This window comes from Mastigoproctus giganteus, chromosome 1 (genome assembly GCF_048544385.1).
Source record: "Mastigoproctus giganteus isolate SK-2022 chromosome 1, ASM4854438v1, whole genome shotgun sequence".
Lineage (NCBI taxonomy): Eukaryota > Metazoa > Arthropoda > Arachnida > Uropygi > Thelyphonidae > Mastigoproctus > Mastigoproctus giganteus.
In genome coordinates, this window is record NC_143575.1 from 168,147,640 (window position 1) to 168,172,023 (window position 24,384).

Sequence of the window (24,384 nt, forward strand, 5' to 3'; positions counted from 1 at the left end):
ATGTGAAACCATAAGTAAATTATCATATTACAATGGAGAAATGAATTTAAAGTATAAGAAGGAGAAAAAAGTGTGGGGGGGGGAGTAAAAGAAAAAGGAGGATTTCAACTGAAGGAGAAAACAGCTTTTTTCAACGTTACTGCATGGCTATTATAACCGCAATTTCATTATTCTCAAAACCTTTACTTGTATTTATATTTCGCTATTGTCTGTCTTTCATAGCATCTTTTTTTGTATTGGAATAAAAATTAATTGTGAATATCTCATACTAATAATCAGTGAATTGACATATTGTCCAATTGCAATTACAAAATTAGAAAATTCTCCAGGAACTCTTTGCAATGTTCTGGCCTGTTTCTATGTTCATACAAGGGTGGCTCCACTTTCTATGCACTTTAACATGTAAAAGGAATTAACATTATCACCTATGAGAGTGTCCACTCTGTATCTTACTACTCTGTGTAGCAGACCAAATGATTGTTCCCTGTAGCATTCCCATATGCAAACAAGCTCTTTACTATTGCTCTTGGCCTTTAATGGCAAAATATTTTTTCATAGTCTGTCTTAGCACATATCTTACAGCCCAAAGAAAGTTTATTTAAAATTAATTTATACTTTTAATGCTATCTCTTGATAATTTATATTTATTCTTAATATGAAAATTAATGAAGTAGGAGAAATCTGCAACGGTGACAATGAAACAGTATATATTTGTGGGAGCGAAGTTGCATCTAGAGCAAGAAGTTTTCACTGATTTTTAAGAAGGTAGAAGTTTCAAGGATGATCCACAAAGTGGATCTCTACCAACTTATGAGAATGATGGCTAATTTTAGACCAGTGGTTCCCAAACTTTTTCAACCACTGCACCCTTGGTTTCATAAACTCATCCTTAGTACCTCTACCCTACCCCATAAAAAGCACACCTGCTAATAACACAATAAAATTCAAAACATTAGCAATTAATTGCATATTTATTCAAAATCCAATTCAAACTTTTTAGTTTAATTCAACAAAATTGATGAACTTGATCCAGTGATACCAGCTTCTCAAAATCTAATAGTCATTCAGCAAAGATCTTGGTTACCACATGTAATGGGATGGATGAGGTTGATGAAGTGATACCAGTTTCCCAATGTCTGGTTTAAATACCACGTTTAGCAATTGATTTCTTTGCTTGGATAGAAGTTGGTTCCACCAAATATGACATTGCAAATGCAAAAGGAGCTTGCATTTCCTTTGTAAATGCAAAAAAAAAAAAAAAAAAAAAGTGACCAAAGGAAAAAATAGCTTTGGAGCAATAAGAGCAGTAAAACTTTAAATAAAAAGTGAGTAAGATGTTTCACCATAGGCTCTAGCCTGGTCAATGGTAAGTAAGCGATCAACGTGCTCAGCAGGGCCCACCTCCTCCAGCACATCCCTGCTGCTCCCTGGCCTCTTAGTGCTCCCCCTAGGTAATCCCACTGCTCTCCCCCCACCTCCATAGATGCAGTATTGCCCACTTTGGAAACCACATGCTTTAGACCTATTTATTTAACCTGGCACTGAACAACAAATTTTGGGTTTATCTTGTTACGGCCATGAAAGTGAGTATTGGGCTGCTAAACACACAAATAGTGCTTAAAATAGCACATTGGCTCTTAGTTTTTGAAAAAAAAAAGTAGTTTTTTATATTTATACAAGGTATTTTTTATTTATATGGCAATAAGATGTAGTTACGAACATATCTGTGTCAAACATGGAACCTTTTTGCCTTTTGCTTGTATTTGGCTTTGGGAGCATTCCTTTTCACCATCCAACAATAATTGGCTAAAATGGCACTCCATTTGCTTTTGTATCTTTGTTCTATTGCTGCAATGTCTTGATGGAAGTGCTCACCATGTTCGTCACCAATGGCACCACAGTTTGGCAGGAAGAAATCCAGGTGTGAGTGCAATAAATGCATCTTCAATGACATGTTGCACCCCAGTTTTTTGTAAGAAGTAATGAGATCTTCCACAAGCTGCCTGCAGTTGCCAGCTTTAACATTTCCTAGAAAACCAGTCAGCACATTTCAAAAGGCTTTCCACACTGATTTCTCGCTATCACTAAGGGCACATTCATCTTTGAAAAGTTGCCTTATTTATGGATCAATGAAAATGCCTGCCTTAATCTTTTCTGTACTAAGTCTTGGGAATTTCTCTTGCAAGTATGTGAATGCAGACCCATTCACTTCCAAAACCTTCATGAAATTTTTCATGAGCCCCAGTTTGACATGGAGTGGTGGAAGCAAATCTTTATTTGGATCTGTTAGAGGTTCAAATGCTTTGTTCCAGGTGTTAATGATTTTTGTTGAGGCCAACTCCTCTTCTCGTAGTGCATATCCTTGGCACAACTATCCCAGTTGCAGAGAAAGCAAAAATACTTAGTGTAACCCTTTTGTAGTCCTAATAAAATGGTGATTACCTTTAAATCTCCATATATCTGCCCTCATATTTCTGATAGTGGATGTTCTTCATGTTTACATTTGTTTATTTTTTGTGGACGACATACACAAGAGATGTTGGAGGCAGCAAATTGTGTAATAACAATGGAATTGTGCTAAGGTTAGTTAAGGCTAACCTTAGAAGCTTCTAAAAATAGACACCATTCTTCTTCTGTTTGATAGAATTTATCATAGTCTTTATTTCAAATACAAAATGTTGTCACTTTCACAGAATGATCTAGAAGATTCCACTGTTGTAGCCTTGAGGCCAAAAGCTCTTCCTTATTCTTCAGCAGTTCGAAATCCCTGATGAGGTCATTAAGTTCATGTGACCTTGTGTGGTTCAGAAGGATAAAGGTTTGGATAAAATGGTGGATCCCTTGATATAGACGGCTGCTGTACTTCTTCATGTATATCAAGTTGATCTTCATCAGAGTGTACAGAGAAACAGTTGTGTGGTTCAAGAATAGGTAGCACCTCACTGTGAGGTAAGGGACGAATTGCAGATGTTATGTTTGGGTACATCACTGTCCAATTTTGTTTCATTGTCAATAATAGGAGGCACCATATAGAAGTAACAGCAGTTTGTGACGAGATTTGTTGGCTCCCTCCATATCATGGGCACTGCAAACAGCATAAAATGCCCCTTTCGATTCACCCATGTGTTGAGTTTTGATGAACAGGTAGTTCAGCATATGTGTGGAGCCCGGTTCTTGTCCTGGTAGGCTTTTTCATGGCTCGAGCTAAGAGACACTTTCTTGAAGCTAATGTGACTTTTGCAATTGTAAAAAAATATATCATTCATATATTTTCCCCATATATGTAACAGAAATCATCTGGACTATTCACACAATTATGGGGCATATTAATTTTACACAACACAAATACTGTGCGAAAAGTAGGAATCTCACAGAGAACAACTGTTAACTGAGAACAAATCACCTTCGAATAACTGAGAACAAAGTAACTCACTAATATGAGATCCCAACTGTAATTCGAAAACAAGAGCCAATCGACAAATTTTAATGTGATCTTCATGTTCAGTGGCATAAAATTAGTCAAGATTGGGTATTTTTGTTTTCGTAACATTTTACATGTTGGCCAGTGTTATGCTAGACCTGACAAGTGCTGTTCTGAAAAACTAATTATGCATTAATTATTGCCTCAAAGTTAATTGCTCTAATTTTTAGTACCTTCGTAAATATAGACAGTTTTTTTATCTCAATAATCCTGTAAGTGAACGGTTATTGTTTACCCTGAATTAAAAATGGAAATAACCCGCCAGGTCCAGGGAAACTGTCTGTGTTACTGTTCCTTGCCTTCTGCTTTGACTTGCAGTTTCACTGTAACTTAGATATGTTTATTTCCCAATGGTTGCTGCCTCTTTTAAAATCAGATACTCCTTATTATATAAAAATATTTTTTTGCCTCAATTATTATTTTTATATCCATTTCTTTATATATTTGAGAAAACATATTAATACAAGTACATGTGCAAGTTTGAATTTTTATGTGTTTAATGGTTTTTAAAGTGGATAATGGAAGTGACTATAGTTTCATGTTTATAATGTTTTCTTTTTATTTTCAAGAGCATTAATAAAAAGTTTTATTTGACTGAAAATAACATGATTAAAAAAAAAACAATGTTTTTTTTAATCATGTTATTTAAATAATTTTCAAAATTTTCATTTAAAGAAATAAAAAATTATATTGGATAAGTATTTCAATCCCTCCACTGAGATGTAAAAGGTCAAGAATTAGTCTGCTACAAGTAGAACCACAATCTTCATTATGACCTGCTGTCACAACAAGAAAAATGCAATCAGAAATATGAGTAAAACTGCATTTCCCCCCCCCATACTTAGCCATGATGCCATTATTTGATAATTCCACAGTTAATACCCATGTGAATTTCCCACATAAATACTGATGCAAAAATGTGTTGAAATGACATGTCTGCACAGAAGGCAATTATTTGCCAAAGCTGATAGAGGCAGTATTTTTGATTTCATATGTTTGGTTTCATATCTAATGGTGTCTATTTCTCATGATCTTGGGAGACCAATTCTTTCTTTAATATGAATTTCCCCAATGAGACTTTAAACAGACAAGAGCAATTATTTTTGTTTTTTATAATAATGGTTCAGCTTACAAAATGTATATTTCTTGGGAGCATGATAAATGAAAATTTATAAAAAATATGAAAATGGGATAATTTCACAAAACAAATTCACAATGCTGATAACACTGGGGATTGCCAATGCTGCACTTGAGTTGAGTTTTTATTATTTTTTAATAACTGCTAATAATATGAATGATATATTTTTTTACAATTGCAATATTATCAACTAGAAAATGTGAAAGTTGTATGTTGGTGATGGTGCTATAAATTTTTGAAAGTTGACATGAAAATAGTCCTATATACAAAAAAAAAAGGACCTGTTATGAGCATTTAAAAATGGATGTGCCACTATCCCTCATGCCTACTTAAGAATGATTTTGATACATGCATTTATAAAGGGTTAAAGAAGTAGAACATAAAGTTAATTCTCTGCAAAATAAATTCTCCTTGTTCAAACAAAAACAAGTTTCTTTCATATAACATTGCCATTTCAACACCAGTTTGTATGATGTTTGAAGGAACTATTTTGTAATACATAGTACTTAGGTTTGTTTTATTTAGTAATATAGGTGAATGATAAAAGATAACAAATACTAGGGGTGGTTAGACATTGCAAACACATCTTACATTCAAAAACTAAACATTGTGCAACTAAAGAATATTTGGTTCATAATAAGCTGAACTTTGTGTAGCATCCCCACAACAGCTTAAAACATAAAATTTAACATAGGAAGCTGAGAATTTTATATTAAAATTTATTTAAGAACTGCCATATATTAAAAGGGAAATTAATTTCAACTTTACGAAGTACTATTACAAGTTTCAGTAGTTTCATATTTATCTGATATGCAATAATTTTTTTAAAGAATTTTTACTTATTATAAGAATTTACGTTATTTTTATAACATAAATTTCATAGTTTAAACTTATCTTAAGTGATAAGGAGAGAAAAATTGCCAAATATAAAATGAAACTGATATAGTGTTGCCATTTAAAATGACCAAACTTAACGTTTTTGGGCATTTCTTTAGATTTCAGAAATGCTTTGTTATTATACTGCATGTGGATTATATAAAGACTTACCAATCAATGGTAATCAACTTTGAACACACAGAAAAAAAAAATTTAATGAAGAGCAAAAAAACTTGTGCATCACAACAGTTTATTTTTGTATATACTGATAGATCAAATCCCATCATACATACATGGTAATATGCTTTAAGTGCTAAATTAAATATACTTTTTCCAGATTTTATATCTGCATAATTACTTTAATATTCACTTGTCTCTGGCTTTATACAGAAATGTCCAAGGAGTCAGAATATACAGACCATATTTAAAATCATTTGGTATTCAAGATTAAATTTTTATTTTTGAGCAGTGTTAACCTTCTATGAGTTATTGATTTTACTGCCTAATTATATTTCAGATTACTAATCATACTTATCTCTTATATGAGACTTTTCCCCACTTCCTGTGTACAGAGAAGGGCAACAAGATTGGTGAGGGGAATGAAGTGATCCTCTTACCAAGAGAGGTTTAAGTTCTGCAAATTGCAGGGGCTGGAGACTAGGCACCTGAGAAGCGATCTGATTGAGGTGTATAAGGCCTTGAATGGGGTGATCATACTGAATTCTGATGGGATTCTTCCACTCGGTCAGATTACGAACCTAAGGGGGCATAAATTCAAATTCAGGAAAGACAGTTGTAGAATAGATTTGCAAAAATTTGCCTTTAGCCAGCAGGTGCTTAATTTCTGGAACAAACTTCCATCTGTTGTTGTGGAAGTTGATAGCTTAAATAAATTCAAGGAGGAACTTGACAAACTTTTAGAGGGAATGGTTGTGTGATTTTTTTTTTTTTTTTTTTTTTGGCTGATGCTACATAAGCTCATATGCTTGCTTTCTTGCGTCATGTGCCTCTATTACTATTATTATTTGTTAACAAGGGGTTTGCTTGGGAAGAATTTCAATCAAGGGTGGTCCCCAGTCAAAATGGCCTGCTAAATTTTATAAAACTAATTCTCTTAATAAGGGGCTTGCATGAACTGCCTCGAGCCCTTGCAAGCATATCACTGGCTAGAATCAATTTCAGATAAGATACTATTTAATAATTATTTGGAATAAACTAAATCTTTTTGAAGATAGATATTCCGTAAAACATTATTCATCCTTTATAAAACTATGTTTGCACTGTGCTACAGGCACTAATATTCTAATTGCAGAAATGTGTCTAATATGGTCAGCTGTGTAGGAAATAACATGCCACAAAAGCTTAATAACTATAAATATTACAAATAGGTCATGAACATCAGGATTATCCAATTGAAATGAAAACACTGGTGGTGTGTATTATTATAAAGTGAATAAAATCTTGTTTTTTCAAGCATCTAACAACCCTGAACAAGGAATTTTGTACAGCCAATAACAAACTTGAGTAAGTTAAGGAAGCTGTTTATTGACAACCTTATTTTTAGCCATGTTTACCTTACATTTAACTTTTTCACTACAATTTTCGTGTTGCTGGAAGATTACCAAGATACAAGGCTATTTGGCCTTGTATCTTGGCATCTTGGTAATAAAAAAGTTGAAATACACTCAGCACAGGAAGTATAAGGTTTCTGATTTGGCTACAAAATATTTTGATGGGTCTTGAAAAATTCATTATTCTTTTCAAGTCTCATTAATATGAAAGACTGATAATAAAATAATATAAATCACCCTATATATAGCCATCCAAAACCAGCTCCAGTTACAGAAGAAGTAAGGAATATAGCCAGAGAGCTACCTGAACAGTTTGATTGGAGAGATGTCAATGGCATTAATTTTGTATCTCCTGTCAGGAACCAGGGTATGTATTGCACAACAGTAGAATTTTTTTTGTTCTCATTACAGCAGTAATAAGAGGATTGGAGACAGTTAATAATCATTAGTAAATCATATACCAGTTTCACATAAGGTTTGAATTAATGTTCTTTTTAAAATATTAAAAATACTGTAATATTAAATGATAGTATAAATGCTTAACTTCAAGCATGGTAAGCAATGTATGTGTTATATATACATGGGTCACCTTATTGAACTGGATATATTATATGAAAACTTCCATGAATTTTATATTATTACTTTTATTCGGAAATATTAATTGCAAATGCCCATAACTGTAGTAAAAAGAATTTGCTTCTTTTAAATGATAATCTGTTTTATAAATGTTTGTAGTCCTTTAACAGTAAAATTGTCCTCGTTATGTGCAGTGATTTCACTATTTGTTAACATTTACAAAATGAGCACCAACTGCAACTACTGTTGCAAAACCCAAGTGTGCAAGTTATTTTGGGATTGGACTAGGATAGTTCCATGTTTTTAAATGCATGTACATTACTTTTTGGGGAGACCACATAAAAGAAATAAAGAATTACACTATATATAAATATTTTCAAGTCATAGTTCCATAAAATCAAGCAAATTTATTCAAAATCCAGCAAAAATCCATGTTTATTTAGATATATACAGGCAACTCCCGTATAATACAGTACTTCTACAACATGGTTTCACTCTAACACGGTTTGAGAATTGCAACAATCCTCGCATAATATGGTATTTTTGTGCTGGGGAAATCCTTCTATTATGTTGGATGTAATTTTTCAACGTTTCCATTCCATTTTGTGAATCCCCAGTGTTGACTCACTAGTCATTATCGCATTTGTGATATTTTTCTAAAGCACATTTCTGGAGATCACGACCATAAAACAATTTGCACTTTCCGTTTACTACCATAAATGAGTAGTAAACTCAATCTTCTTGCATTTGCTATAGTACCGACAGCTGGAATTCTGTGGATTTTCACATTATTATGGTGAAATGCATTTCCCCTTCCATCAAATATTGAATCATATAAAAACATAAATAATTTTCAGAAACTCATTACTCCGTATCTCACTTGCAACTTGTGCATGCCCTGTTATTAATTGCTTATCGTTTTTAATGTTTTAAATTTTACAAACAAAAAAAAAGTCAGTGAACAGAAATATCAATTAGTATGTACATATTATAGTACGTATTAATTAAGCTACGTACTAGATAGTATGAACCAGAGCTGTAATGCTCAATACATATGTAAGAGTAAATTTATTTTTATTTTGCTAACTGGAAAATATTCTTCCGATTTTCACGTATCTTTTACTTTGGTAAGGTAATAAAGTTAAATTTGTGCTTTATATCTTTACTTTTATAGCCTGTGGATAATATTCCTCTGTTATCACTTATTAGAAATGCCGTTTAAAACAGTATTTTATTATGAAGAGTCCATCATAAAGTGATTTAATTACAGTGAACCAATCGTAAAGCAAGGGTCCACTGTATTTTTTGGGAGATCCCTGGGTTAGGATCTGTGCTTGTTTGAGAGCATAAAAAGTTGTGACTTCGAAGTGGGCGGTTCATGACTTTTAAGGTTTTTGTAAGATTATTTTGGTTTTTATTTGATCGCTTATTAATTTTTCCGAGTATGTATTACTAAACTTTGTTCTTTGTTGTGAATTAAATTCCAGCCCTAAATTATGTCCATGGAAAGCAAAAAAGCACTGCTCAAAAGATACTATTTCTTTAGAATCAAAGATACAAATTTTGGATTGTCTTATAAAAGGGGGAAGGTATCATATATGTTGCTTTTTTTTTTTTTTTTTTGATTTGGTAGTTGTTGGCGCATCGGCTTCTGTGGCCATATTGCACCTCCCAAGGTTTTTGCAGTACTTTGATCCAAGCCCGAGGCGGGAATCGAACCCGCGACCTTTGGGTTGCCGGGCAGGTACTTTACCCACTCGGCTAGCCCGGTCGGCTATATATGTTGCAAAAAGTTTAAATTTAAATGAAGCAACAATCTGGACCATAAAGAAAAATGAACAGAAAATTAGAACTGCTGTTGCTACAGGATCTTTCATTTCTGCAAATATGACAGCTCTTCCCTGAGCAACAATAATTGAGAACACTCAGCATTTGGTTTGACGATAGCAGTAAAAAACGTATCCCATTAGATGGAAATGTAATTAAACAAAAGTCACTAAAAATTTATAACCATTTAAAACAAAATGGAAAATCTTCTGTTAACCCGGAGTTTGTTGCCAATAAAGGTTGATTTGAGCAATTTAAAAACTGTTTCTAGTTACATAACATAACAATTCAAGGGGAAAGTGCATCAGCTGATAATGAAACTGCCAAGAAGCATGCAGAGGAATTTCAAAACATTATTGAAGAGCATGGATACACACCACATCAAGTTTTCGATGCCGATGAGACAGGCCTTTGGTGTAAAAAAATGCCCAACAGAATGTTTATTTCAAAAAAAAAGAGAAAACTGTACTAGGTTTTAAGGCATCAAAAGATTGTGTAACATTACTTATGTGCAGTAATGCATCAGGAGATTATATGATAAAACCTATGATGGCTTATAGATCCTCTAATCCTCGCGTAATGAAAGGTGTAAATAAAAATGCATTACTAGTATATTGGAAAGCAAATAAAAAAGCTTGGATAACCACCGGTTTGTTTAAAGAACGGTTTCTAAACTGTTTCGTGCCAGATGTGGAAAAGTATTTAAAGTGGAAAAATCTAGATTTCAAAGTTTTATTACTACTGGATAATGCGCCAGGACATCCAAAAGGTTTAAGTCATCCAAACATTGAAGTAATGTTCCTACCACCTAATACAACTTCTTTAATTCAGCCATTGGATTAAGGCATTATATCTACCTTTAAAGCTCATTACATCAGAAAATGGATTTTGGAAAAAAATTGATTCCGAATCTATTGAAGTGATGGAGGCATGGAAACATTTTTCAGTTGTGGACTGTATCGGAATCATAGCTTTATCACTCAAAGAAGTAAAACTGTCAACATTAAACGTGTGTTGGAAAAATTTATCACCAGAGTCAGTTCATTCACGAAATATGGTCGAACCGGCAGAAAATAGCATTGGTGCGATAGTAGAACTTGCTAAGTAAGTAGGAGGAGAAGGCTTTGATGATATGATTACTGAAGACATTCACGAATTACTGGTAGAAGAAGAGGCTGGCAAAGCAGATTTGGTGGAAATGACATTGGAAGTAAACCAAATCAATTCAGAAGATGATAGCAGAAGAAAATCCTGAAGTTCCAAATTTCACACTAAAAAGCATACTGGAATGCATAAAGTTAGCCGAGCAATCAGAATCATATTTTTTGAATGTAGATCCTTCGACTGAAAGGAGCACAAAGTTCAAAAGGGAGTTTCAAAAATATTTAGCTCCATACCATGAAATTTACAAAGATCTATCAAGAAAAAATAAACAAACCCAGCTTACTGATTTTTTGAAGAGAGCAGAGATACACAAAATCAAGATGCTGCAGAAGAAAGTTCAGAAGATGAAGATATTCAGCAACAGAGAAAACGTTCTCATTTGATTGTGCTTAGCAGCGATGAAGAGGGAAAAAATTAAATGAAAGTACATTATCTCACATACATTGTTTCACAGTTTGTAAGGTAAGACATTTGTTCAGTAATTACTATTTAAGTTACTACTATTATAAAAATAAAGTTAAAATATTACGTTATTACTATTATAAAAATTTAGTTTCCGATAGTTATATATAAAAAAAACTGTGTATTTTTGTTAGCTTTTGGAACGTAACCCCCCTTTTTGTACTGGTTCTTAGTTCTGTATAACATGGTTTTGCATTACATGAGATTTTGTAGGAACCAAACAACCATGTTATATGACGGTTACCTGTGTGTATATATATATATCCACTTTTGTACCATGATTACTGTAAACACAACAAGCAAAACAACCATGGATAAATTGTTCTTTTCTGAAAAAAGCTGATTAAACATACAAAATATATATTATGGAAAGTATTGCATATAATTTGTATGAGATGATGTATTGTGACTTGTTTGACATGTATGTCATACAAGTTCTGATACAAGTATCCAGATGTAGCTTTATATGGTTTTAATATGTCTATTTTGGTTGATCTTAGTCTTGGCTTTAAGGTACTGAATATTTATTTTTCTCAGTGTAAAATCCCTTCTGGTTTTGGCCATGCAGGGCTCAGTGCATTTAAACTATATTGCTACATCCAGGTTCAACAAATTCAGTTGTTAGGTTGTACAGTGAGTCTTTTTTTACAATTGCTCTATCTTGCCCAAAATTGGCACGACTTTTTAACAAGGTACAGTACAATGGCTCTTAGTATGATGCTAAACTATTGACAGATTCTGTTTACAGAATGAATCTTATTGGTTGAAGAAACATGCTGATGAATAATAGCCCAACCAATCATATCTTTAACTTTCAATATGATAAACATAAAAACTGAACAGAAAACTTTCTTGTTCAACTGATTTATATTTGTTAAAGGGACAAAATAATGGTTGAATTTTCAAAATTAGTATATTTGTACTATGAATCATGCAGCAGACATTCAAATTTCTGCTGATCATTTTTAATGCCAAGGGATAGCACAGAGAAACCATTTGCATCATGTGAACTTATTTGGAGGGGAGAATTGCTCAAGTGGCTAGTATTATTACATACCAGCCAATGTGAACTACTGTAAAAAAAAGTAGCATAAAAGAATGAATGGTACTTAAAAGGAAATTAATAATTTTTCATTAAGTGAAAAGATATATGAGAAGGATACAATTTTTTCTTGCACTTGCAAAAAAAAAAAAAAAAAAAAGTAACACAAATCACATCATCAATTTCATCTCTATAACACTTTCACTGCCACCTAGATGTGGGAGCACTCGTTCAATGTGCCATAATTTTCAGAAGAGTGGGAAATATCAACATTCCAACATTTGTATATAATGGTTGAAAATGAAAAGTTTGGAATTTATTGCTAAAAGTGACACTTTTGTGTTGGGCTGTCAATTAGAACAAATCTTAAAATTTTATGAACGTGAAGGCACATCAACACAAGCAAAAACAAATAGAACAAATGTTTTTACTTATTTTTTTGCCAAGTGTATAAGCAAATGCCATGCATTAGTGCAAAACATTCAATCAGTGTGCCAATACTGAGTAGTTAATTTCATGTGCCTTCACGTTTACAGCACTTGTTGGTTGACTGCTCATATGCATTAGCACACTGTTTGGGAGCATTTTGAATGCATTTGTGGAACAACACCCAGAGTGCTGTTTCATGCACGTATGCATTGAGGTAGTGAATGTGTTAAACATATAGCTGATAGTGGTCAAAACATTCAGCTGAATTTGCAACAATAACATTAATTAAACAGGTTTTTAATAAACATACAATGCATGTGCACCAAATATAGCACATTAACGTTCCACTGTTGATATAGCACCTGACAGATGCACTTTAATTTTTTTTAATGTGAAACATCCTTGGAGGGTACCTCAACCAAGAAAATCTGATCGGTCATGAAAAATTTGACATGGAAGCGACGCCATTTGCAGCTTGAGAGGGGAATTATTGTAACCTGTATTGTCGCAATAATACTTGTATTGTTGCAATTATACTTCCTCCAATATACTACTGCAGGAAGTATGATTGTGTCATCAGAATAATACTTCCTGTAGCTGCCATTTGATTGTAGATGCTGCTATTTGAAAGACTGATTTGATTGTAGCCATTCAAATGGGCAATTAGCTATTGGCTTGGATTTTGTACACCATTCACTGTCTGCCAGATAGTGACTGGAAGGAGTCAGAGTAGTGTGTATGCGGGGGGCATTGTCGAGGCCACGTTATGTCAAGGATCTGGGTATATTCTTACCATGTGTACGCCTTATCCAAAAATTTCATTACTTCATACAGCAATGCCCCCCCACTTTTTCTTACTATTGAATACACCATGAATTGTCAAACTAATAGAGTAAGCTTATCTGCGAAAAGATCTAAACCTCCCAAACATTTCCTAGTTAATTTCACAAAAATACATGGTCTCAATTCTAATCTCAACGATTTCCATTTCCACTTGCAGTCTGCCAAACTCCATGTACTTTTTCTGACAGAATTTCAGTTATCGGTTGATTCAACTACTGCTCATCTCAGTTGCCCAAATTATTCGCTGGATGATTCCTTTTGCCTCAAAGGTGGTATGCATATGCCTGTTCCGATATTCCCTGTCAGAGATTTGGTAATTTGGAATCTCCTCTTTTTGATCTTCTCTGGCTTAAAATCTCTTTACCTCATTCTGTAAATTTCATCTGTTGTCTCTACCATTCTCCCAACTCCACTAATCACTTGGAGCTCTTCAACTTCCTTTCTTTGCAGCTTGACTTTCTCCAGTCCAACTTTCCTAACAGTGAGATAATTTTCCTTGGCGATTTTAATGTTCACAGTTCCAGCTGGAGTTGTGAACATTAAAATCAAATTTTCTAGTCACACTGACTAGGAAACATTTTGTAGTCACACCAACCCAGCTTGTCAAGATGCTGAGGCTTTTGCAATTACTAATGACCTTGCACAGATTGTTTATTTACCTAAAGAATACTGGACAATCCTAACCATACAGCCAACACGCTTGATCTTTTTCTCACAAACAACCCTTCTAAGTACACGGTCGAAGTGAGTGGTCCTTTAGGCACCTCAGATCACAACTTCGTGATTGTCTCTTTTCCAATGGAGCCTTTATCTCATGGCTAATCCCAACCTCGTGTTGTTTGGCATTACAAGAATGCAGAATGGGATGACCTGCGAGATTTCTTTTCCTTGGTCGGATTACTGTCAGTGAAATTATTCTTGTAGGAATGGCATCCTTTATTCCACACTCCACCTTAAAATCTTGTCCTTTATCTAAACCTTGGTTTTCCAATAAATGTACTAAGGCTGTTCAAGAAAAGAATTATGCACATCATAATTGGCTTGTTTCCAATTCTTCAGTTTCATTTTCTGCCTACACTAAAGCTCAACAATTCTGGTCTCTTGCCAAATCTATTGGTCGCAACTTTTGCCCATCTCTGCTCCTACCTGTGTCAAAACCAGATGGTTCTGTTGTCGCTTCAGGCAAGGATAAAGCTAACCTGCTAGCATCTCATTTCCCTTCCAACTCATGTATTAATGATCTTGGTAAAACACCTCCCACAATTTCCAACACACTCCATTCAATGCCTCCTGTGGTCTTCCGTCAAAAGGATGTCAGAAGGATTTTAACGAATCTCCATGCTAAGAAAGCTCCAGGTCCTGATGGTATTTCTCCACTCGTTCTCAAAATCTGTGCTCCTGAACTTACTCCTGTTCTTTCCCAGCTTTTTTCACTTTCTTATTCCAAAGGTGTTTTTCCTTCTGCTTGGAAATTTGCTCATATGCAGCCCGTTCCTAGAAAGGGTGACAAATCCCTCCCATCCAATTATCATCCCATTGAAATTACTTCTACTCTTTCTAAAGTAATGGAGAAATCAATTAACCGTCAACTCTTAAACTACCTAGAAACCTTCCATCTGATCAACAATCACCAGTATGGATTCCGTCAATGTAGATCCACTGGTGATATTCTGGCTTATGTTACCCATTTATGGACAAATTTAATGGAAAAGTTCAGTGAAATAAGCAGTTGTTCTAGACATATCAAAGGCTTTCGATCTTGTTTGGCGAAAATCTTTTAAACAAGCTTCCATCTTATGGTTTGCCAACTGTTTTTTGTAATTGGTTATCCAGTTTTCTCTCTGATCGCTCACTGAGGGCGATGGTAGATGGCTCTGTCTTCTGATTTCTCCACTAATGCTGGTGGAGAAAAACAATCCTATCCATTGTTTTGCCAATGATAACACATTGCATTCCACTTTCCATTTTGAGAAACCTTGCCCTGCTCAATCAGCTTTAACTTCTCAAATATCCACTACCAACTCCTTAAATGCTGATCTCCAGGTAATTCTCCAGTAGGGCAAAGACAACTTAGTTGATTTCAATCCTTCTAAAACTCAGCCTTGTCTTATATCTTGCAAAAAGTATTCTTGTCTTATATCTTGCAAAAAAAGGATTCGTCTGCTGCTATGCTTATCTTTGGTGACACGTCAATTTCTGGGCAAAATGATATAACTCTTTTGGGGATTACCTTGACTTCTAACCTCTCTCTTGGCTGCATCTAAAAAACTGGTTTTTTCTTTCGTTCTCAGTGTTACTTTTCTTCCAAAAACTGTTCACTCTGTACAAATTGCAAATCTGCCCTACCATGGAATATTGTTCCCACATCTGGGGCGGTACCCCCAAAACCTCTCTCAGGCTTCTAGATTCCATTCAGAAGAGGGCAGTTAGGTTAATTAATGACTCATCTCTAACAGAGTTTCTTCACTCGCTATCTCATAGACGTACCGTTTCTGTTGCATGCCTTTTCTACAGATACTTCCATGGGCACTGTTCTTCTGAATTGGCTCCTATAATTCCCGCTCTTTCAAAACAGCCCAAACACACACTGCCACCAGCTAACATCCATTTACTGCTGTCCAACTTCAAACTCACAACCAACTTTTCATCTTCCTCATTTATTCATTCAACTACCGTTTTCTGGAACAACCTTCCTTCATGTGTCTTTCTTGAAAATTAGTCTATAGAAGTTAAAGTCTAATGTCAACAAATATCTTCTCAACCTCCAACTCAAGCACGGTATAAGTGCTATAGGTTCTAATACCTCTCATGTTTGGGGTTTCATAGGAAAACAAAACTCTTCTATGCCAGGGATGTTTCTCATAAAACCATCTACCACACGTTTACCATTTTTTTTAAATTTAATTTGTAAATAACATCCTATGTACTTTTCCCCTACCAATATTTTCTAAATTATTATTATACAGTACTTTATATTTTCATTTTGATGTACATTGAATTATAAGAAATTATTTTTATTTTTTTTTTTGTCAGGCGTTTAACAGATACCAGGTGAGCATAATATCTGTTTCTTGTATCCAAGTCACATTCTCATGTGACATCTGTGAGAGTTGTTTAATCTTGCAGGCTTCATGGAAACTAAATGCAAATGGCTATCAAAGTCTTATCAAATCATGTATGACTTAATGGGTTTGAATGCTGCCTCCTCTGTGGGTGCTACAATTGTCCTATATTTTTTAATTTTAATATAATATAAATAGTGTAGCATGACTTCAGCTAAGTTTTTCAGTATTTTAAAGTGCTTTTGTTATAGTTAAAAAAATTTAGTGCTTGGTTTCTGTTTGCTCTTTTATTCGGCAATATTGTGAAAATTTTGCTATTACTTGTGAAGTGCCTCCACAATATGAGACTGTTACATTTCTGTAATGTAACTTATTGTACATAGTACTGTAGCTTAAACAGAAAGATAACATACAATATATGGAAAAGTAGTAGCAAACTTGGTTTGATCAATGCCATTTACAAACTGAGGTTTGCTCAGCCTGTACAGTAATGTTTTATAGCTTCATGGCATGACACCTTTCGTCCTAAATTCTTTAAGCTAATTTGATCAGTTTATTAACTGTATATTTATAATCATCTTCAAAAACAGTCAAGTAGGCAGCATTGGATTAATAATTAGAAAAATAATTAATCAATTAAATATTTTTATTTTACGTAAATGACACAGGGCTAAAAAATCAGTGAAGTATGTAAAAGTTCTCATTCATTCAGTTTTGAATTGATAGGATATCCAATCCTATCCTATATAATATTGGAAAATTTTTATTCAGTTTATGGGTTAAGTTTGGACATAGTTTTGAAAGTAGAGTTAGGTATTTGTTAACTTTGTTTTCAGCACACTTGTCAAAAGTTATCTTGGGGAATTGACTTAGTGGTATTTGCAAGGAGCAGTTCCGTTAATCAGTTCTGTGCTTTTTTTTTTTTTTAGGGCAAGATGGGGAATGTGACAGTTGAGTTGACCTACAGAATGTACATGCTGATTAATATTTAGTATACATCTGCTGCTTCTAACCATACTGTTAACAGTTAATTTCATTTTACAGAACAATGTGGTAGCTGTTATTCCTTTGCATCTACAGGAATGATTGAGGCACGTATCAGAATTGCAACAAACAATTCTATTCGGGATATATACTCTACTCAGGATATTGTCAGCTGCTCTGAATATTCCCAAGGCAAGTTCTCATTCCCACTAGACTTAAAACAGTGATCCACCATTTAGAATCTAAATAAATTGTGTTTAGCTGTTAAATAACAAGTTTAATATTCCAAAAGTGAAGCATATGTCGAGATATTTTTCGTAAAATCAAATAAGAAATAATTTGTCATTGTGACTGTATAATGTAAAATTTACAGTCTGATAAGTGTTATCATCAGTTTGTCGTATAGTCAAACCTCTGAAATCTGGCCACTTTGGGATCTGTCCCTTTCTGGATCCAAAATTTTAAAGCCCAAAGGACAAGCCAAGGAGTAGGTTAATCTTTGGTTGTCCTCTGGTCAATCATTTTAATGACTGTGAAACCACCAATGATCAGATTGTATTATAGTCATAAAAAAGGGGTTAAAAATGGAGCATTTCTATAATCTAACTTATTGTACACAGTACTATATCCTAAACAAAAAGGTAACATACAATATATGGAAAAGTATTATACTATGCACTACATAAAAATATTTTCACTTCCAAAATATACAATATAGTTGATGACCTAATGCTGTTAATGTCACAGTTGCTTCACTTAAATCTCATCAAGTTTCTTTAACAATACAACTTTTTCCACATTAGATAAAGACACTTATTTATATTTTGAACCACCACAGTTCCCTGGGCCCATTTGATTTTCTTTTAGGCAGCATTTTGTTTAATAAATACAAAATTGTCAAAAGTCGGTGTGTTGACTTTGTTTGCAAAAAAAAAAAAAACAAACAATCAGAATATTTTAGTGTTCGTTAAATGAATTACATTAGCCTAAAGCAGTATTTCTCAACCTTTTCTTTGTTTTAAAGACAAAAATTTTGTGGCACACTACAGTCACGACTATGCTCATATATTCACAAATGGGAAGTTATTTCTGTTGGGTATCTTTAATAATGCACTTATTATTTGTGTAGTAAAGGTGAACAGATCTAGTACTAGGAATCAAAACACGACGTCACATTGACCGTCGGAAGGCATTCGGATTGGTGTAATGTAAATAAATAAATTTTTTGTTTGAATTAATTTTTATTAGAAAACTTGAATTGATTAATTTTTTTAATTAGCATTTTCTGCTGCACACAGATAGAGAAACACTGGCCTAAAGCTTCGAGTACAAATCACAAGACCCAGAAACACTGAGTAATCCATTGCTAAATAACAGCAGAAAGTCATATAACCAGACAAATTTCTCAACGTGGTTGGAATTAAGTGAGAACACTATGGCTCTGTGGAGTCAACATCTCCACCTTCACAATCAAATCTAACATGCTGCTTGTGCAAGTGGCCAGACTGATAACTAAATCAGCCATTTCTCAGAAGGTTTACTGAATTTGACCATATTTCTAAAATAGCTAATGAATAAACTGTCAAAATTTACCTGGTCATCTCTTCTTTATTCCATCTTAAATTTTAAAAGTACTGCCCGAGAATCCGGATTTTCTGACTTTTACTGTATAAGCATTCTGTCCCAGTGAGAGGAATCAGATTTGCCCGCTCCCTTGCCAGGGAGCACAAATTAGCAACAGACTGTGATAAATGGGCTCTTTCTAGCTGTCCACTGCCTCTAACACCATTTCATCATTATCATATCTACACTGGTGTGGATGCAGGGGGGGAGGGAGGCTCTTTAGGGACAAGAACAATATTGTGTTATCCTGGATAATGAATTTTACTTCTGTTTGAGATCTGGTGATGGCACATCTGGATACATGCAAGGAACAGAGGTAATCCACCATGCATCAGGGAACATCATACTAGACCAATTGCTGATTGCAAGAAACTATGTTGAAACCATTCTAAGGTGGTTCTGCCCTTTTTACACTCCATCCCACTGTTATTATCCAGGAGGACAATTCTCATTCACATATGTTTCTCATATCCTGACTGCCTATGCAATATGGACATGCTTTCTAGGCTTGCACATTCATCAGATCTGTTTCCTGTTTGGACATCTATAGAATATGATACTGTAAATTGCACAACAGAGGTCATTAAATGATGGGACATTTCATGACCTCTGTTGTGTAATTTACAGCATGTGCAAGAAGCTGATTCACCAAGATGACATTTGCCACCTTTTTGTTTATTTGTAACCAAAAGGTGGCAAATGTCAAAAACATAGGAAATACTACCATATTACAAGAACTGCATTTTAAGTGGCTTCCTTCATATTTCCTACTTTATTTTTTCTGTTCTATATTTCTGTCTAATCTTCTACCTTCATTAAACACTGTCCCTAGATAGACAAAAATGTTGCTGCTATGGATAAAGGGATGGTGAGTGGCAAAAGACAGTAGTTATTAACAGCCACTGGAAAAACACTTTTAAGTAACTATAAGGGGTGTGTCACGGTAGTCAAAATCAAAGTAAAAACTTAATTTGTCTATGCAGTAATACCCTGTATCATAAGCAAATAAATTTAAGCTTCTGATCAAGTCAACTAATGCACCATGTCATAATTGGACTTACTGTGACATAGTGCCACTCAGAGATACGTGATGAAAAATTTACTTTAGTAAATATTGTGTTTTAGAAGATAAAGGGAGTAACAAAAAGAGAGTGTGTTGCTTCTGATCAAACACTGTCTGAAGGTGGCATGAATGCTCCTTCATTCAGCTCACAATAAGTATATATTACATCAGTGTGGAGTGAAATGACTTGCACTAAGTGATGATGATAGTAGGAGTATGTTACGTGCCAAATGATTCTGAAGTGTATGACAAAAATTTAGGTAGACTGAATGAGCTAGTAAATATGTTTGTCTCATTATGGCTGACTTCAGCCTGCTTCTTATAGACTGGAGTATATGGTCTGGAAACATTATATGGTAAAAGTTTTTTGAACAAATTGGATGATTGCTACTTATCAAAGCATGTACAAGAAGCTCTAATATCCTAGATCTTATCCACTAAGAAATCCAATGTATTAAAAGCTTTATGGGGGGAACACAGCAGTAGGCAGTGGAATGAGATTTCTTCGGCTCAATTAACTGCAGCTGAATGATATGGAGAAACTACAGCAAACAGTAGCTGTTTGCTGTAGCATCTCCATATTAAGTTCATCATATAAAAACATAATATAGGAAATATTTAAAGGATTTATTCTTGAAGCCACAAATGTATTTGTATCAGTGATCAAGTTCTTAAATATAAGATGCCAAAATGGAAGACATGTGGGGTTAAAAAAATAATAATAAATAAATAAATAAAAATTGATCATTAAAAAGAAACAAGCATGGACAATTACAAACACAAGCTGATAAAACACATCTAGGATATGATGACATACAGACAATATGTCATCATATTCTATACTCACTCCACAGAACCCACTCCTGTTGAAAACTGAGTACGGTGGGGGGGCACCTACACTTGGCAAACTTTCTTATGAAAGGGTATTTTTTTTTTTTTTTTAAACTAAGTATATGCATTCTTTCCCAGTGCACATGTCACCAAGCTGAAAAATTTTTATTAGTAAGCAATCCTCTAATTTCCATACTGCTATTTTAACATACAGGTTTGCTAGCAGCACAGTTTCTCAACACCAGGAAGGTGCCTTCGTCTGTGTAGATGGATATGAAATACCCATTCAGTTCATCAGCTAGATCAGCACGGTTATCAATGACTTTCCTGTATCTATTGTATAGGGAGTTAATCTGATTCCTCGTCCTCCCTTTACTTCCATGTATAACTTCTCATACCTTCCTAAGCTACTTTTTTTTTTTTTTTTTTTTTTTTGTAGACAGTAAATTCCCCATATACAGCCGTTGCCAGCCTAACCATTTTGGGAGTAATACTGTTACTGAAAAACAAACTATTTAAGAATTCAGAGCTTTACACAGTTCTATAACTGTCCCATACTATTTTTTTTTTTTTTTTTTTTTTTTGGCTCTAATAAAACAGTTACTAAATACAGAACTATTTAGTAATTAAGAAAATATAGTATGTGGAGGAGGATGCCATCTTGGCATCCTCCTCCACATACTATATTTTCTTAATAATAAATACACATTCTTGGCTCTTCAGTTATTCTATAATTTGCTTGTACCATTAACCTCATTGATTATCATCATTTTAATTTAGCACACCACAATCATTCCCTCACTAAGGGATCTCATATCAATGCTATTATGTCATTAGGTTTAAATTATTCTTGCCCCTAGTACTTTCCCTAACTGAATTAGTAATGGACAGAGTTAGAATTTAATTATATACAGCATGGAAATGTTTTGAATTTCTTTAACTATTCCAAGTTATAAATTTTTATACATTCATTTTAGGTATAAATTACAATTCATTTGAAAAAACAAGTTTTCATTATCCATAGGATGTAATGGTGGTTTTCCATATTTGATTGCTGGAAAGTATGCCCAAGATTTTGGATTGGTCCTTGAGAAATGCAATCCATACCAAGGAAAAGATCAAAGCTGTGCTACAAAGCAGTGTGTTAGACGTTATGTTGCTGGCTACAGATATGTTGGAGGGTTCTATGGAGGGTAAGTTTGTTTGCAGCATTTTGATTATTTACACAGCTTTTCCCACAGAGTACTTTGGACTATCATATTATATAATAGGATAATATTAAAGTACTTTGTCATGGAAAATAAATTCCAATTGCATTTTATGCTTACAAGCAGTGCAGTCAGCTTATAGTGTGGTCTGCTGCTGGTGGCAGCTTTGCCCAAAGATTGACAATTTTTTTTTTCAGATTAAAAGTAAAAATTCACAGGCATACTAACGTGGGAGAGGAAGGTCTTTTTAGATGTGTACCATTTTTATGTACCAGTTACCACATACACCATTTCAAGGAATCAGTGCATTCTATTTTAATATTTTATACAAGGAAAAACATAGCTTTGGACTTATTTTACACACACACACACACACACACTTAGAAATTCCTCCAATCATCAATAGAACTTGAACCTAGACCTCTCCAAATGAATGTGAATAAGTGGCAAAACACTATACTCACAGACTACTGGAAAGAATTTACAAACACTGCTCCACCCACCCTGAAGGGGTGGGAACATGAATTACAGGCAGTATATCTGTACCAAAGGCATATTATAATTTGGCTCTTAATACTCATCTAAATTTCTCTGAAAATTGAGCAGTGGGGCAATATAATAGAGGAATGAAAAGAACGCATAGAACACAAAGAAATTTCAAGCAAGTGGGCTAAATCATGTAAATCACAATTATTAAAATATCATTTCAATCAAAAAAACAAGTGTCACATGCCATGTGAGAATTGTGTTTGATTCAGGTGCATGAGCAGTTAAGGGTCGGTACAGCATTTTGACTTTAAACAGTTTAAAGTCAAAACCCTGTACTGATCCTTAACTGCTTTAACTCTTGATTAATACTGGCATGTTTGTTTGGTTGTTATTTGGTTTTTAGGAGCATTAGCAACTAAGGCCATATTACTCCGGGATATGCGGTGGTTTGGTGGTATTTGGTGGTGACGGGCTCGAACCCCGGTCTAATCAAGAAGCGTGTGCTACGCACTGCTGCTCCTTCCCACCTGGCTATGGAGGCGCCGATTAATACTGGGGTTGTTCAGATATAAGCTACCATCATGAAAAAAAAGATTGTTTTAATAAACTAAACATTAGCCCATGCACGAGTAATATATTTAAAACATTGCAACCATTTTGTTAATACCAACTGAAACCAAAATACACAGGCTAATTTGAATGAGAAACTAATTATGTAGCATTTTCTTGCAAAGATTATGAAACTGTCTACAGAAAACCTTAATAAGTTTGGCCTTTAAACTGCAAATTTGATCTGACAAAGAACTAATGAAATCAAATTTCCCACAATTTTTCAGATGCAGTGAAGAATTCAATGTTTTGTGAATAATAGTTAATCAAATATTTTCTATTGGGTTTAGGTTCGGTGATGCAGCTGGCCACTTCAGACAACTTTACGATTGTGTGTGTTGTGGCAGAACATATTTAATAATTCAATTTGAGGCATGTCTGTCAGGTGTAAATTATATTAATTTTATCACACTGAGAAATTTACTTCCAATGTAATTTTATTTTTAGAAGCATTAACGATTACATGCACAATCATTGGCAACTATGACTGTGATTTTACAGTTAAAGGATCAGACATGATTATATTTTATTACTCTTTCAGCTGTAACGAGGAATTGATGAAGATCCAGTTAGTGAAGAATGGTCCAATGTCAGTTTCCTTCGAAGTATATGATGACTTTATGAATTATGCCGGAGGTATTTATGTACATTCTGGGCTCACTGAGGGATTCAATCCTTTTGCTATAACTAACCATGCTGTATTATTAGTTGGATATGGTGTAGATGCAAAAAGTGGAGTAAAATTTTGGATTGTCAAGAACAGCTGGGGAGATTCATGGGGTGAAAAAGGATATTTTCGAATCAGGAGAGGAACTAATGAGTGTAACATTGAAACTATAGCAGTTGAAGCTACACCAATTCCATAATTATATTTATAAATAAAACTAAATAGCAACAGAAAGACATTATTTATAGATACTGGTTGTCTTTTTTTTTTTTTTTTTTGCAAATAAAGGTTTGAATTGATGCAGTGCACTAACTTATGTCTAGTAAATTCCCCATAGCCCGAGGCTTTCATCCCTAAATTTTTAATGAACGTCTCATTTGCATAAAAAAAATTCTTCCTATACGGAATGAGTTACAAATGACAATTAATAAGGCCTACT

General features: G+C 34.1%; 1 protein-coding gene across 1 annotated transcript in view; it reads left to right on the forward strand.

Moving 5' to 3' along the window:
• LOC150091245 (dipeptidyl peptidase 1-like) overlaps positions 1 to 24,144 on the forward strand; it is a 45,587-nt gene extending 21,443 nt beyond the window's left edge. Inside the window, exons 4-7 of the mRNA XM_090382958.1 lie at positions 7,315 to 7,433; positions 17,516 to 17,647; positions 21,997 to 22,165; positions 23,820 to 24,144. Coding sequence (XP_090239084.1) covers positions 7,315 to 7,433; positions 17,516 to 17,647; positions 21,997 to 22,165; positions 23,820 to 24,144 — 745 coding nt within the window. The remainder of the gene's footprint in view (positions 1 to 7,314; positions 7,434 to 17,515; positions 17,648 to 21,996; positions 22,166 to 23,819) is intronic.
• The last annotated feature ends 240 nt before the right edge of the window (positions 24,145 to 24,384 follow it).